Source organism: Oryx dammah, unplaced genomic scaffold (assembly GCF_014754425.2).
Source record: "Oryx dammah isolate SB20612 unplaced genomic scaffold, SCBI_Odam_1.1 HiC_scaffold_10, whole genome shotgun sequence".
Taxonomy (NCBI): Eukaryota; Metazoa; Chordata; class Mammalia; order Artiodactyla; family Bovidae; genus Oryx; species Oryx dammah.
Genome location: NW_024070194.1, coordinates 12231938 through 12249438, shown reverse-complemented (window position 1 = coordinate 12249438; position 17501 = coordinate 12231938). Strand labels below are relative to the sequence as shown.

Genomic DNA, 17501 nt, shown 5'->3' with positions numbered 1-17501 from the left:
TATACACACACATATTTATGTATATACATATACATGCATAGGTCTTTAAGGCAAATTCCAATATGGTCTCGAAATCTCTACATATGTTCCTGTCTCCTGTGGCTCTGTGTTTTAGACATAATCCTGAACACTCTCTACAAGAGTTGTTCTAGTACAGACTTCCTCACCTCTGGCACCTTCCTCGGGAAGGACTCCAGAGCAGTGGTCCCTTATTCCAAGAAGTAGTGCAGATATTAAAAAGAATTACCCTCCAGAACTGCAGATAGCACATTTACACAGAAGGTAGGGCAAAGACAAAGACGGCAGCTGAGCATCTCAGATGACACCATGACCACCTAGAGTGCCAAGTCAAGAGGGATTCTGGGACTTTTCCTGGTAGTTCAGTGGTTAAGAATCCACCTGCCAATGCAGGGGACACCAATCCCTGGTCCAGAAAGATCCCACATGCCTCAGGGTAACTAAGCCCATGCTCTACAACAAGAGAAGCCATTGCGATGAGAAGCCCGTGCACTGCAACTGGACAGCAGCCCCTGCTCTCCACAACTAGAGAAAATCTGTGCACAGCAACGAAGACCCAGCACAGCCAAAAATAAAATACAATTTTTTTTTTTTTTGGAAAAGGGAGAAGCCATGTCAGAGTTCAAAGGAAGAATGTGTCCTGAACAATTACACATGTCTATCATGGGAAAGGTATTAGGGAAGAGAGGGGAATGCATGGGCCATATATCACGTCCAATTGTCAAGAAACAAGCAAATGGAGACATGTTTTTAAAACAAGGAGGAAAATATGGCCACCACTTCTAACTTTGGGTTTACAGATTTCTATCTGAATTTGTATACATGATTTTACTCTCCTCCCTTAGATCCATTCCTATTGAACAGAGGGAGCTATTATTTTGAGCACAGTTCTATGATCAATGGAAGGCATACAACTGGCTCTGATTGCTACTAACAAACCTACTGAGAAGGAAGAGGAAAGCATAGTTCAAACTTTGCTAACCAGGTATTTAAAAAGATCCAGGTCCCTCTTACTCTACCCTAAAAATTGTGTCTTACCTTCTTGGAAGATCAACCACATATCCTAAAATAGAATGATTAGAAGGTAAAGTGTGGGCTATGTGCTCAGGGGATCAGAGAGCCATTAAATGAGATCGTTAAGTAGCTTATATTGAAACTGGAAAACGTCTGACGTAGTGAAAACCCAAATTTTGCAATGTGGTCATAATTAGCTAAAAGATGTCAATGCACAAAAACTAGAAAGAAAAAAAAAAAAAACTCTTGTGAAAATGGTGGGTCTGCTGGGCAGTGGAAATGGGGGCTAACTTTCCACTCCCCATATTTCTAACACCATGTAATGTTGCTATAATGTCACTAACATTAACAAAGAATAAGTTCCTTCTAAATATAATTCACTATTTGACTTGCAATGATACACAGATGCTAAAACAATGCAAAAAATAAAACAGATGCCAAGAAAGCAAAGCAGTGGGGATTTTTATGCCATATATTTTGAAGGGCTCTGAAAAAGACCTGATATGCAAGCGAGCTTGCATGGAGTCCGCAATGGTACAGGCCGAGGTCTTGTACTTGCGTGTAAAATGTAAGGAACTACTCTTCTCTTGGTGAAGAGGGAAGAAAAAGTAGCCAACGGGACTTCTCTGGTCCAGTGGTTGACAATTGGCAGGGACATGGGTTTGATCCCTGGTCCAGGAGGATGCCACATGCCATGGGGCAAATAAACCCATGTGCCACAGTGACCAAGTCCACAGGCCCTAGAGCCCGTGCTCTGCAACAAAAGAAGCCACTGCAACGAGAAGCCCATGCATTGCACCTACAGACTAGCCCCCACTTATGGCAACTAAAGAAGCCCACATGGAGCAATTTAGACCCAGCACAGTCAAAAAAATTATTTTTTTTTTTAAGTAGCCAAAGGAAAGGATTGGAGTGAGGGGAAGAAATCCACCTGCCATCTTCTAAAGCCAATGAAAGGATCGTCTCTGAATCATACATTTGAATTCCAGTCTCCAGAGACTTCAGGATGAAGGATCCAAATACTCTGATGGTAGATGAAGACCTGCTTCCTCCTTCATTTTTTAAGTCCCAAACAAAGAGCTGTTCTGACCAAAACAGAAAGGAAGTCAGTTAAAAGCAGCAGACCCATACTGCACTGCCCTGTCCAGGTGGAATTCTAACAGGAGTAACAAGGTAGAACATCTGAGATGAAAAGAGAACAACGTCTGATGTTGAAAGAGACATTCAGCAGCTTAAACACCGCCTCTGGGCATGGTTTATTGAAAGGACCGTGTAGCCACAGAGAGGCTTCCGTCACTAGCCACGTGGCTGTGTGTACAGGCTGCTTCTCACTAAGTCCTTCGGGTGTGCGGAGCATCAAAACAAGGTTTGCCTCCCACAGAAGGGACATCAGGGAAAGTCCTGACTGTGCCATATGCAGAACTAACTTTTCATTTCTCTCCCTCCACTTTTCTAGGACAACTAGATATGCACAGATTAAACTCAACCTGCAGGTTTTATCTTTTTTAATCCAAAATTTTCCTTTGGTAAAAGCTCTGGAGAGGAATTATGATAGAAGTTCATGAGAAACAGCTGGGAGCCCATGAAGAGATTCCTATGACATGGATAGGAAGTGACCTGGAGTTTCTCCAGGCAAGGAGAAAACAGACATAGCCCTGTGCCTCTGAAATCTACTAGAGTTAACTCTCCAAAAAAAAAACAGAGCAATTCCCAGGATGCAACTGAGATTATGGGTACAGCCCAAGGGTAAATGCTTTACATGTACATGAGGAAAAAACATAGAAATACAGATGTTCACACATGTGTCAGTGTTGCTACACCAACTCACAAACCTACATGTTAACACACACATACAAAGACAAATACACTGATCTATTTGGGCTCACTGTAGGAATATCTTCCCTGCAGTAACTTCTGCTGTGTTTTTTTTTTTTAACAGCTAAGATGAATTATTAATGTTTACTGTGAAAACCTTTTTATTGCCAGGAAAACATGATTTGCTCTTCTTCAGGTAACAAGTGCTACGCATCTGTTGATTCCTACTGTCACATTATCTGGTTCCATCACAAATACCCGTGTTGTAACAAAAAAGAAAGAAACACCCCAAGGCAAATATATAGGCATTCCTGGTATGCTACAAGTGGATGACAGGCAGCTCTAATGGTCCCACTTACATAAATGCAACTTATTCACATCAGAACGCAACTTCCTTCTAGACACAGAGTGCCAGAAATCATTCTTTTCAACCCAGAGCTGTTTCTGTTGAAACACCTGTCAACCGACCTGTCAGCCCAGCAGACCTATGTATGGCTTCTATCCAGGGATGCCTGCATTTTTCAAGTCTCTGGAAGAGAAACATCCTATGGAGGTTGAATGATGGACTGAGGGTTAGGAAAAATGGTTCCTTGACATCCCAGGGCTCTGAGTTTTAAGACTCTGGAAAAGCCTCTGGGCAAATCTATGAAGCTTTTTGTGTATATATAAATCTTTTTTAAATCTCACAAATAAACAACAGAACTAACTTCTACCGTAAAAGGAGAGGGGAAAATATTTGTAAGGTAAAGTCTGACGCCAGAGCTGCAAGATGCCATTTGTGAAATGCAAAAGGATACTGACAGACCAATACGGCCTTGTGTGTCTTCAATTATTCCACAAATTGTTTGTTTAGCAATCTTGAGAGGAAAAGGCTAGTGGGTCATGAATTTGAGCCTTAAAATAACTAGTGCCCAGCACCTGCATGGGCATGAGAGTTGTTTATAGTGTAACATCAGACAGTCTTGAATTCCAAAAGAGTGAAAAATAAAGGCAGGGTAAAGCTAGAGTCACGGCTGTGTTTATTTGGCAGGTATTTGTCTGGGATAATGTATCAGAGTGCATTGACTGAATTCATGCTATGCAGTACTTCTTCCCAAACTTGGATGGACAGTAAAACGTCCCAAAGCACTTCTTAAAAAGCCCATTTGGATAGAACCTCACCCCCAGAGATTCTGATTTATCTGGAATGTAATGATGCCTAAACCCAACCATTTATGTGTCTACCTACATATGTATTTATCGATATGTTTGGAGGTTGTCAAGGTATGATTCTGAATCTTCAGCCAGGCGTGAGAATCACTAAACTTGTTAGACAAAGATTTCACCACTATCCCTTATCAAGATAAAGTACAAATCCACACATTCATATAAGTAATATTTATTGAGCACGTGTTATGTGCAAACTTTCTTTTAGATTCTGCTGCTGCTGCTAAGTCGCTTCAGTCGAGTCTGACTCTATGCGATCCCATGGACGGCAGCCCACCAGGCTCCCCCATCCCTGGGATTCTCCAGGCAAGAACACTGGAGTGGGTTGCCATTTCCTTCTCCAATGCATCAAAGTGAAAAGTGAAAGTGAAGTCGCTCAGTCGTGTCCGACTCTTAGCAACCCCATGGACTGCAGCCCACCAGGCTCCTCCGTCCATGGGATTTTCCAGGCAAGAGTACTGGAGGACACACTGAAAAGCAAAAATAAATATGGCCAGTATCAGTTCAGGACCAAAGGCCATCAGGCTGAGGAACTAGGGAAGAGCTAGTGTCACAATTCAATTCGGAAGGCCGACTGTGGGCAAGTACCATCTAGCTTAGGGGAGCTCAGTCTTTTGTGCTATTCTGAGCTTCAGCTGATTAGATGAGGCCCACCCACATTATGGAGGACAATCTGGTTCACTCAAAGTCTACTCATCCAAAAACACCCTCACAAAAACATCTAGAATAATGTTTGACCTATCTGGGCCTCGTGGCCCAGCCAAGATGATACATACCGTAACCATCACATGGCCCATAGCCTTATGAGGTTGAAGTCCAGTAGGGGATTAGATGATACTAAAGCATACCAACAAATGAGTGCAGATTGTGAAAATAATATGACAGAAATAAGAAAACTGCTTCATAAAGTGGAGAGTTCAGGGTAAAAGCCTCTTGGGGGTAAAGAATAGGTAGGAACCTAAGAAATATGAAGTAGAAAAGTATTCTAGGCAGAAGAGATGACATTAACAAAATGCGGCAATCACATGGGCTGCAAAGAACTCAATCAGCTTGAGAAAGTGTTAGAAAGCTAGAGGAGTTGGTACACGGAAAACAGCGGGAGGAGAGGCACAGAATGAGGTTAGAGGGGCCAGACCATTCAAGGCTTCAAAATTAAGCTCAGGCAAAAGCAGAGAAGCAACATGACTGCATTTACCTTCCAAGATGTTCTGTTTGGGTACAGTGTGGGGAAGTAAAATAGGGAAGTGCAGACGCAGCATGCGCAAAGAAGTTCTAAAGTGGTTTAGGCATCAGATGAGTGTTCAGAACGTGGTGGTGCTGAAGATGGGGCCTGACCTTTGTCTATACTAGCAGAAGAAGAGATAGAACTTTCTAGAGCATTTGATGTGTTGCAAGTGGGGAAGAATGGTGATTCCTACATTTATGGCTTCAAGAATTCAGAAGAAACAAAAGCTTTTTTCCTGGTTACCAGCTTGACTCAATTTATACCCACTAGCTGCCTGCATTATGCAAACTATGCATCCTAATTAACTGAAATCTGGCTTGAATTATGCAAATTCTTGCTTTGGGCTGGGTTTTCCATTTCCTGCCTCTAGGGCCTCCTGCCCATCAATGACCACATCCCATTCTCCCTACTGACCTTCTATGGACCAGAGCCATCTGCATGCCTGGGGTAAGTGAGCCCTGAGAGGCCACCGTGGCCAAGCCAAAGGGGAGGAAGAGGTAAGTCTGAGCAGCCACATGAAGCCAGCACCTCCCGGCACCTCTAAGAGCTTGCTCTGAGCTCATCCATACAGCAGCCCCTGTCTCCATCAACACGTGTCTGCCCCAGTCCTGTTCAGAACTACTTTCTAGCTCAGAACATGCATTCAGCTTTCTTGCAATGCTCTCTCATGGAATGCTGATTCCTGGGGCCTGTGCTTTCTGTTCAGAGCAAATGCAACCATCTGTATGCCAGAAAAATATCGATGACCCTCTGACCTAGCCTACCTTGCAAAGGGGCTTCGGCACAGGAAGGCCACATTGTTTTATGGAGGCGAAGTCTGTGTTTTATTTAACTCTGAACACCAGGCGCCTAGAATAGCTTGCAAGATAAATGTCAATCAACGCTAGCATAATCAAGACACCCATTCCTGCTTCATTAGGGTCCTCTCATTCCGTTTAAGCTTCTCAGATTTATACACTGTAATTAGAAACTTGGTGATTTTGACTGCTAAACATAAAGGCTTACTGGGAAGCTTCACATGTCTGCATTTTAAATATTTTCACACATCGTTAACCCAGTTGCCAGTGTAACATCTTCTGGCCCAATTCCCTCACACTGTGTGATATTTATTTTTGGACAGAGACGAGAAAAACTAATTGAATTGAAACACGTATTGATTACTGTTTTTCGTGAACTCTGAACAGCTTGCCTCTAAATGATTTTACTGAGGAGCTTTTAGGCAACTGTTTGGCTGGACTGTTTCCCCTGTGACCACATTGGGCTGTGTGAGCCTGTCTGCAGTTGCCTGGTCTGCTTTCAGGGAGTCCTGTCATGCACAAGAGCAGAATTGGAGTGGAAAGGGCGGTGCCAGCCCTCTTCACATACAGGCCCTGATCGGGACGCCCTGTGTATGTATTAGTCCATCAGTTGTGTCCAACACTTTGCAATCCCATGAACTGTAGCCCACCAGGCTCCTCTGTCCATGGGATTTTTCAGGCAAGAATACTGGAGTGGGTTGCCATGTACTTCTCCAGGGGATCTTCCCGACACAGGGATCAAACCTGTGTCTCCCACACTACAGACACACTCTTTACTGTCTGAGGCACAAGGGAAGACCCAAGCAGGGTTCCAGAAGAGTCTATGCAAACAGTATGGTTTTCACATTGCTGGTCAAAGTCTCAGCTCTTTGGATCCCTTGTAAGCAGGCACATCCCTCAGTTCATTTAGTGGCCACATTACTCACCCAAGGACTGTGGGTCTGTGTCAAGCAGAGCTCTCCAGATCCAGATTAGGACACTTTAGGAAGTGTCTTAGACCAGAGCTTCTCCCACTGTCATATGTGTGTATCATCTGGTTAACACACAGGCTCTAATTCAGTGGGTCTGAGTTGAGGCCTGAGGTACTGCATGTCTGACCTGCTCGTAGGTGAGACTGATTTGCTGGTGTGTAGACATGAGGCCTTTGATGTGACCTTTCTCCAGGCACTCTCTGTCACCTTGCTGAGATCTGAGGCCTGGGACCATGCATTCTGATACAAGCTGCTTGCAGTAGAGGCGAGGGTGGCTCCAGTGGGCAGGGAGAGAGGGCGTGGCTGCTGAAGAATCAGCTGCTGCATGGTTCTGGGGTAGCATCAGGTAAGCCACTGGACTTCCAGCCCTTAGGGATTGCTATTGTTTTTCAGTCACTCAGTCCTGTCCAACTCTTTGCGACGCCACGGACTGCAGCACACCATGCTTCCCTGTCCTTCACCATCTCCTGGAGCTTGCTCAAACTCATGTCCATTGAGTCAGTGATGCCATCCAACCATTTTGTATTCTGTCATCCCTTTCTCCTCCTGCCTTCAATGGTTCCCAGCATCAGGGTCTTTTCTAATGAGTCAGCTCTTCACATCAGGTGGCCAGAGTATTAGAGCTTCAGTTTCAGCTCCCAGCCCTTAGGGCTAGAGGCCAGAATCTAACAGTCTTGGCTCCAAGGAGCTCTTCAAGATAAGAACTCCCTATCTTATCTTTACTGCCTTAAAGGAAGCCATCCAAGCCCACAAAGAGGCAGCAAGGAAGAAGCAGATGTGACAAAGTTTTTCCCTCTTCCACCTGGATGCAGGGTCTTCCAATAAATAGTTGAGCCCTCACTGCAGTATCTATTGCTGGGGCTGAGTCACTAAGTCCCGTCTCTTCTGCAACCCCATGGACAGTAGCCCGCCCAGCATGCAATTTCCCAGACAACAACACTGCAGTATCATACATGAGTTCAATATCCTTGCCTCCTGGCAGATTTCCCAAGTGTTCCTGAGATGCTTAGGTGCCCAGGGCCATTATTCACACAACAGCCAGGTGGTCTTTTAGGAATGTAAATCTGATTCCTTCATTTCTCTGCTTAAAATCCTCCTTGGGTGTTCTGTTCCTCTCAGGAGAAAGCGCAGACTCTAGAAACCCTGCATCGTCTGACCCTGCCCAGCCCCTCCCCGCATGGCCTCATCATTGTCCACCCTGCTCACCAGGGTTCAGTCACTCTGACCTCCTTCCTTTTCTCAAACAAGCCAGTCATTCTACCGCAGGGCCTTTGCACACTGGCTACTGTCCTTCAAGTGAGCATCACGGCTGCTTTGGCTTTGAATCTCTGGCCACAGGCACAGTTTGAACAGTGGAGCCAATACAAAATGAGGTATAAAACTTTGGTTCTGTGGGTCTGATATAGATTTATTTTTCTCTTGACTTTTACCCTAGAACAGTATGACACCTTCATGTTACAAAGAGGGGACTGAAGCCCAGAGAACATAATCACAGCCATTCTGATTCTGGAGGGCAGAACGGTCCAAGGATGGGCCAAGACTCGGACTCATGTGTGGGCTCAGTCACTCCGTCATGTCCATTCTGTAGCCCGCCAGGCTCCTCTGTCCATAGGATGCTCCAGGCAGGAATACTGGAGTGGGCTGCCACTTCCTTCTCCAGGGGACCTTTCAACCCAGGGATCGCACTTGCCTCTCTTGGGTACTGCAGCATTGGCAGGCGGGTCCTTTACACTAGGGCCACCTGGGAAGCCACTCCCCGCCTTTTTTTTTTTTCTGGGGGAGGGGAAAAGTGGTTCAGGAAGTGGTATGGACCCATGGGAAAGGAAGTTTAATCTTAATATATGACATACTAGTTAGACCTGCTGCAATTAACAATTTTTACACTATTTATAAAGTCACAACTCTTCTTCACTCCCTCATTTGTTTGGCTTTTGCCTTTTGGAGTCCAAGGCTGTACACAGTCGGTACTGACAATCCTGGATTTCTCTTCCACTTGTATTGTCTGATTTTTCTTTGCCACAAAACAAACTTTTTGAGAACAGGAGAGGGTGATTTGTAATTTATGGATTTCTCTCTAGAAATTACAACCAGAACCTCATTTAAAAAAATCAAATTGGTTTCATCTAATTAAATTTGGAAATTGCCTCATAAACACGTATTCTGTTATAAATGTCTTTAAAAACAAGGTCTCCTGCTTACTGTCTGAGGCAGGACTGGGTTGAGCTGAGAGGAGGAGATGCCCCACCTTTCTGGTCAGAAGGACCTACTCTCTTATCAGTTGCTGAAACTTTATTTATTTATTTGGCTGCTCAGTCTTCGCTGCTATGTGCAGGCTTTCTCTAGTCCAGTTCCAGCGAATGGGGGCTACTCCTCATTGAGGGATGCAGGCGTCTCATCATGGTGGCCTCTCCTGTTGTGCAGAATGGACTCTAGGCGCCTGGACTTTAGCAGCTGCGGCACATAGGCTCAGTAGTTGTGGCACACAAGCTTAGCTACTCCATGGCACGTGGAATCCTCCTGACCCATGGATAAAACCCATGTCCCTTGCATTGGCAGGTGGATTCTTATCCATTGTACCACCAAGGAAGTCCTGAAACTTTCTAAAGAATAGTGAAGTCTAGAGAAGTGCTTCTCAAACTTTTTTAATGCCCATACGAATCACCTAGGGATCTTGTTAAAATGAAAACTCTGATTCAGGAAGTCTTGCAAGATCTAAGATGTATTTCTAACCAGCTTCCAGATAGAGCCAACCCTGCTGGTCCATGGATCACACTGAGAAAGAGGCAAGACATTCACACTTGAATTCAGGACCCAAGGGTTGTATACCCTTGGTCTTTACATTTCATCTCTCCAAGGCTCCATTGCCTCATTTTTATGTAATGTTAAGAGTTAACATTTATCAGTGCTATTTCTAAACGCCAAACACAGTACTAAACATATATTTGCATTTATGAAGCAGTATAAATGAGCAGTTACTTAATGTACCCCAGTTTACACAGCAAGGGATTTACATCTAGGCTGCCTGACCTCAACATTCTTACCTTCTGAGGCTTCACTGGCTTGTGACACACATGGTCTCAGCCACGTTTACGGTCAAGGCCTAAGCCCAGGTCCTCCCTTCAGGTCATCATCCCTTAGGTCCCTTCCAAGAACTTTGGCATGTTCCCACAAGGAAACCTTAAATGCTCAAGCAAGTCAGACAGTGGCAGCTCTGGGTCTCTATTATAGCCCAAGGAGCAGCCAAGAAATTACATGAAGTTTTCTCACCACAGCTGTTTCTAGTAGAGCACTCTCATAGGAAAGCCAGCATCTCAGCAACTGGTCTTTGAACATTCACAAGGCACTGGGCTCACAAAGAAGTGCAAAGAAGGGGGCGCTGTTCTCACCCGGGTGCACCTCTGTGCCTGCAGCTCCTGACCAGGTATGATATATATCGTGTCCTCACTTTCCTAACAGAGTAGGGCCCTATGGGGCCTTCCCAAGACTGAACCTGCCCCTCCCCCACTCCCACCATATTATGTGCCTGGCTCATGTCTGTAGAAAAACTGTAGCCAAAGAATAAATTTGATCAAAGAACTGAGGAAATGCAGAAACAAAGGAATGCAGTCAACTAAGGCAAAGTAATAAGAGTTTCGCCATTAAGCAAAGTCAAGGACCTTGAGTCCTTCCTCAAGAGCCAACAGATAGTATTCTGACCTACATTCTTTGAATTATTATTCAGATACCGAAACCCTCACCAGGTAGAAGAAGTTAACTTAATATATGATGGCCAGATTGCAGTCATGACATAAGCTGATCCACCCCACATACTTCCAAGAACTGGCCTCAAGGAAATGGGAACAAACTGACCCTAGAACTGAAGATTATTTGTCCTTAAAACAATTAACTTGGGGACTTCCCTGGCCAGGGGCTAAGACTCTCCTCCCAGCAGGGCCCAGGTTTGATCACCGGTCAGGGAAGTAGATTCCACATAGTGCAACTAATGCACAGCCCAACAGATGAATGAATAGGAAAAAAAAAAAAAAAAAAAATCAGTATGCCAATCAACCACCCCATGACCAACATGACCAATTCTAAGATGATTATCAGAGATCACTGTGCTTTCCTGCACATAATTTCCTCTTTCCACTTATACACTCCTGAAACTCCTCTTTAAGAGCTCTTCCTCCCTAATTTGCAGGGGGAAGTGGCTTTTGGACATGAGTCTGCCTTCTCCCCCAGTTTAGCAGCCTCCTGAGTAAACCAACCTTCTCTTTCCAACCAGTGTTTTTCTCTTGAGCACAGGCTTTGGAGCAGCGAGAAGCCTAACCTGACTTGGGTAATACCTTCAGGGCATTTACTGCTCAAACAGTGTCTAACTCACAGTTATGCTTGCTCTTTGTTCTCTCTCATCTATTTCTTCTTATTGTGGAATTATCATCAAGAGTTTAATAACCAAGCCCAGTGCATAATCCGATTAGAGCAAGAGGGATACTTCTCCTGAGGAAAAAAAAAAATCTGTATAGGGATATGCCTCTACCTGTAGCATAGCCTCAACCAGTGTTTCCAAATGCAGGTAGGTACAAGAACTAGGATCTTTTAATGCCAGAAGTGTCCTCAATTCAAGGCAAAATGAGAAAAAAACTAAGGTGATCATAATGAATTGCCCATAAAGTTAAATTTATTCAATTTAAAGGACTGCCTTTTATTCTGAGATCATGTACTTTCTATATTTTTGTAATTGTCTTTTGTAAAATGATGTTAATAAAACATGGTAAAATACTGTATGTTGGTTCCCCCACAACATTTGAGGTTTTACTGGTCTGTGAATTCCAAAAGTCTTCAGCATCTGCCACTGAGAGCTATTTATATAACACCACCAAGCGCTTTATCTCTTTAAGTCCTGGGCCCTTTTCCTCTGCTTTACAAAGAGCAGGTGGTATATCTCTAGCTCATCTACGTGTATGTGAATGTGCGCCCTGTGCTTTACAAAGAACACTGTGTAGCTTTTAAATGACTGGGCTTCATTTTAGTTGACTGTCCAGTCGCCCTCTTCCCTGATAAAGTCATGAATGTGTCCCAGGCAAGGTCCATCAGTATGAAAACCCTCTCTCGTTCAGCACCATCCCCAGGAAAGATGCTTCTCCCAACCCCATGGTCCAAGACGGAGATGTTAGAGAGCTCTGCTTCCAGAAACACTGAGTGGAGTGGCATAAGGTGTTTCCTGAAGGCGTTTTCTCCAGCACCCTGTACATGACTGATAGCTTTCTCCTTCAGAGAGCTCTTAGGTCTGTCTGGGTCTCTCCAGATAATCTCTGTGTCCATCAGATTCACCCTGAATATTTCTCCCTCATCAATACGCTTTGACTTTCCTCCCCAGAGTTCATCTTCCCTTATGGCAGTGATATTCTTCCTAAGACTCACTCTCAACAGGTGTACCCTTCTGCACAAGCACCCAGAGTCTTTAGTCCCTCCATGAGCTTATAGTGCATTTCAGCCTGGGATGCTTATCACCTTTCCCCCCCAGACTCCTCAGAGAAGCCCTGAAGCAACAATTAACACTGCTCCCCCACCCCGCAATCTTATAGATAAGCAAACTGAGGTTTAAAGAGAGGAAGAACCTGCCAAGGGTCCCTTGAGACTGAGGTAGAGGTACAAGGACAGCAGACTTCACCCTTCCAGCTTCAGCTTCCATGCCCTTCCATCTGCAAAGCTGTGTGTTTCTACTGTGCCCAAATCACAGTCTCATGGTATCTCAGAATATAAGGGGTGGGAAGAGAGTCAATCCTGCCCATATCCTACCATTAGCATTTTGCTATATCAGCCTTACTGAAGTTTTACTCTTTACTTGCTTTTGCTCTGCAATGAGCTTCTATCATTTGCTCTAATTTTGAAAGTTTTCAGGGAGGCTGCATTTTGTCTTGTCCGAGGACATTCGATTCTATCTCTGATAGAAGCCCCTGCTAATCTGGGGAGAAGGGCTTTCAACACTATCACCTAGGTGGCAATACAATATGCCTTGGCCAAAAGGCAATGTTAAACCTCAAGAATGATGTACTCCTAGCTTAGAGAATGACATTGGGATCCTTTCAGAAGCCCAGGGACTGATACGGGTACCATGAGCACCATGTGACTATTATGACTTTCCAGAGGACAGTTTGCCAGGCCTGGGTCTGCTTTGGCTGTGCCAGGACAATCTGACTCCTTTGCTAAAGAGATGAAGAATCCCATCAATGCATGATACACCCAATTTTCTTTGTCATCAGGGCTATCAAGACAGCTCAGTTGATGTCCTTGTGTTTGCTTCCCATCACACTATCAGAAACCTTCTGTATTAATTCGCTGTGTCTCACTCACCTTTGTGCCTTTGATGGAGCTTCTACATGCAGTATTATCTGCCAACTTCAGGCTGAAGTAAACTGAATAAAACCAAGTGATACAGCCAAAGTGGCCTTCTTACCTCATAGAGTGTGATGACCCCATTGGTCTCATTGGGAGGTTTCCACTGGATGTAGATCTTCTCCTCAAAGGGGCCCCCTTGGATGGATTCTAGAGGAACAGCTCCTGGAACTACAGAAGGAAACAAGTTAGGAATCTGATGCCACCTTTCATCTCATTTCCCCAGCCTCAATGACCTAGAATGGGAGTCAGCAAAATTACTCTGTCAGTTCAGTTCAGTTCAGTTCAGTCGCTCAGTTGTGTCTGACCCTTTGCGACCCCATGAACCGCAGCACGCCAGGCCTCCCTGTCCATCACCATCTCCCAGAGTTCACTCAGACTCACGCCCATCGAGTCCGTGATGCCATCCAGCCATCTCATCCTTTGTCGTCCCCTTCTCCTCCTGCCCCCAATCCCTCCCAGCATCAGAGTCTTTTCCATTGAGTCAACTCTTCGCATGAGGTGGCCAAAGTACTGGAGTTTCAGCTTTACCATCATTCCTTCCAAAGAAATCCCAGGGTTGATCTCCTTCAGAATTGACTGGTTGGATCTCCTTGCGGTCCAAGGGACTCTCAAGAGTCTTCTCCAACACCACAGTTCAAAAGCATCAATTCGTCAGTGCTCAGCCTTCTTCACAGTCCAACTCTCACATCCATACGTGACCACAGGAAAAACCAAAGCCTTGACTAGATGGACCTTAGTCGGCAAAGTAATGTCTCTGCTTTTGAATATACTATCTAGGTTGGCCATAACTTTTCTTCCAAGGAGTAAGTGTCTTTTAATTTCATGGCTACAGTCACCATCTGCAGTGATTTTGGAGCCCCCAAAAATAAAGTCTGACACTCTTTCCACTGTTTCCCCATCTACTTCCCATGTAGGATCAGATAATAAATATTGTAGGCTTGGTGGGTCATAGAGTCCCTACTGAAATTATTCAGTTTGGTACTTGTTACATAAAAACAGCCACATACAATCCATAAACAAATGGGCATATCTGCCAAAAAAAAATCCCCTTCATTTTTAGAAACAGGCAAAGGTTAGAGCTGACGCATGGGCCACAGTTTTCTGTTTTCATGTAAGGCCAATGGCTTTACATCTGCAGACTCTGAGCAAGTCTATCCTGGAACTAAAGCTGATCAGGATTAAGAGGATATCTTTAGGCCCCAGACCTGCCAACAGGTGGGATCCTGGAATTAGATTCTTAGCTTAGGATTGGTATTTGAGGAGTGCAACGTGAACTTCACTATCATTTTTCTAAACCTGTCAAGGTTTCTCCAACTGCAGGAAGTGCTTCCATAGTTTCCTAATCCCTGAATCCACCAGGAACCATGTGTCTTGAAACCGCCATCTAATTAGAAGGCTCCAGGAATGCAGCTTATTTGTCTCCCTGCTGAGTCTCCGACGCCTGCCGCAAGGTAGACTCATGATAACCATTTGCTGGCTGGACTCATAGGTGAGTCAATGACCTTTGCCAGCATTTTGCCCTAAATCAAAACCTTTCCTGGGCAGTTTCTGTACCCAGAAAAGTCTTCCTGCCATCATCCTCCTGCTGAATTCCACCATCATTATGACAACCTGGACGATGCTGAACCATAAAATAATGATTCCCCAAACTTCCCGTTATAACTCCCTAGAGCACCATGAATTCATGTAAATCATTATGGAATCTATATTTTGGCATTATAAAAGCAGGTATTTTTTTTTTTTTACTAAGCACTTACTCTTTGATCAGACTTTTACATACCTTATTTCATTTAAGTCACAGAACAGCTCTGCCCAGTGTATATCATCTCCTTTGTGCTGATAAGGGAACCGAGGCTGAGAGAATTAAATAACTTGCTCAAGGTCATACAGCTCTTAAGTTGTAAAGAGGGAACTGAACACCTGTCTGTGAGCTTCAAAGCATATACTCTTAATCATCATGCTATGCCTCTCTAGATATAGCCACAGCCATATGTTGCAATCAGTTCCCTATTGTTAAATTAAAATATATTTAGTTTTTCTCATTACAGACACGATACACAGAATTTGTTGAATATTAAGAATCTACAAAAAAGGTTTTTAAAAAAGAACAAAACCATTCTAATCCCCGTAACTGTAGATATTTTTTCTAGTCACTTTATGTCTCTGCATATACATATTTTATTTTTAAAAATTAAACTCCTACCTTGCATATTGTGTTATGACCTTCTTTTATAGCTAAACAAATTACAGTTTAAAAAAAATCCTATGGCAGATTCATGTCAATGTATGGCAAAACCAATACAATATTGTAAAGTAATTAGCCTCCAATTAAAATAAGTAAATTTATATTTAAAAAAAAGAAAAAATATTTAAAAAATCCTTAGATGCTCTTTGGGGCCATGCATTTTAATGGCTGCTTAGAACAGGATGTGCCCCATTTTAGTCACCAATCCTTTATTATTGGGCATTAAAGTTGGTTTGAATTCTTGATGATTATAAGTAACACTGTAATAAGCATTCTTACAAATGAGTATTTGCATGCAACTCTGCTGATGTCCCTAAGATAATTCTTGGAAATTAATTTATTGGGTCAAAACAGATGGATTATTTTATCTTTAACACTTTTGATACATATTACCAGATTGCCTTCCAGAAAGTTTGCACCATTCTGGGCTCCCCAAAGAGAAGAATATGTCGATTCCTAATCCATGCCAACAATGACTGTTTAAAAGATTAAATGTATGCACGTGTATATTTTTTAGAATATCAGAGAATGCAGATTTGATTTTCCATTTAATTGGCTATTTGCATTGATTCTTTTATGAACATGCTCTCTATGCCCTGTGCTCATTTTCCTGTGTGGCTCTTCATCTCTGTTTATCATTGTCTTATGACTTATAATCTGTTTTTAAGGACTTAAGCTTTTTTACATAGGTTACAATAATTTTGGTCAGTTCCTCATTTGCTTTATAAATCTTTTAGGTATGTAGAAGCTTCTAAGTATTCAGATCTCTTATCGCTTTTCCTTATCCAGTCATCCTTTCTACAAATAGTTATTCAATACTTAATATGACCAAGGGACTTGGTGATAGACATTAGAGATACACCAATAACAAAGAAAGACATACTTAAATCCTTGATAAAGCTTGTATTCTGTAAAAGGAAACTATATTAAATAAATAATTGCACTCATAATTAGTTTTTCAAAGTCATTATTAGGATTTTGAGGTAAACACACAAGGTGTTGGAAGAATTATAATCAGTAGAGAAAATCTAGTCTGGCATATCATTTAGTCAGGATACTACATGGAAAGTAAGTTAGGGTCTATAGGTAAGAAGAAACTATCAGGACCAGTATGGGGAGGGTGGATGTTAAGAGTGTGGTGGATGGCTTTGTGGGGAAAAGCGGAAGGAAAAAAATCACCTTGGGGAGAAAAGATGGTATCTTGGACCACGGTGATGGTTGTGTAGAAGAGAATACAAGTGTGTTAGAAATTTGGGGGGGGCGCTAAGCATGCATGATTTGGTAGTGATGGAGGGAAGAGATGTATCAAGGAAGACCCCAGATCTTTTGTTCTACACAAATAGGATGGATCAGGGGGTTGTCATAAAAAGAAACCTTAGAGGACGACTAGCTGGCAAGGAAGCTGGCAAGCTCAGTTCTGTCATAATTCATTGGACAAGTATGTAGAGCAATGCAGAGTACCAGCGGGGTAGGGGGTGAGTAGCAATATTTAGACACTGAAACCAGGGGCAGGGAATAGATCTTGTAGCAGAAGAGAGCAAAAGTAGCAAGTATAGGACTAAGGCAAAAAGCAACTCCAAACTCAAGGAGAAAAACAAAGAAATTTAGAAACAGGGAAGCTGTATTCATAGAGGCAACAAAAAACCAGGAAAGTGGGTTGTCACCGAAGCAGCCATGGGAGGCTCAAGAAGTTATTGTAACAGGTGTGCTGCTGAGTGAGAAGCAACCTTACATTCTCTCATTGGATGTAGTGTCTTCAAAGTTATTTGTGAGCTGACCAAGAGTAACTCAAGAACATCGGCGTCAAGCCATTGTTTAGCAGGTGGAGA

At 43.3% G+C, this 17501-nt stretch overlaps 1 protein-coding gene across 1 annotated transcript in view; it reads right to left on the bottom strand.

The window, feature by feature from the left end:
* The window catches only part of LOC120869436 (receptor-type tyrosine-protein phosphatase T), a 400388-nt gene extending 384751 nt beyond the window's left edge, over positions 1-15637 (bottom strand). Inside the window, exons 1-2 of the mRNA XM_040248753.1 lie at positions 15631-15637; positions 13486-13595 (exon numbers count right to left, since the gene is read on the bottom strand). Coding sequence (XP_040104687.1) covers positions 13486-13595; positions 15631-15637 — 117 coding nt within the window. The remainder of the gene's footprint in view (positions 1-13485; positions 13596-15630) is intronic.
* Positions 15638-17501: the final 1864 nt, after the last annotated feature.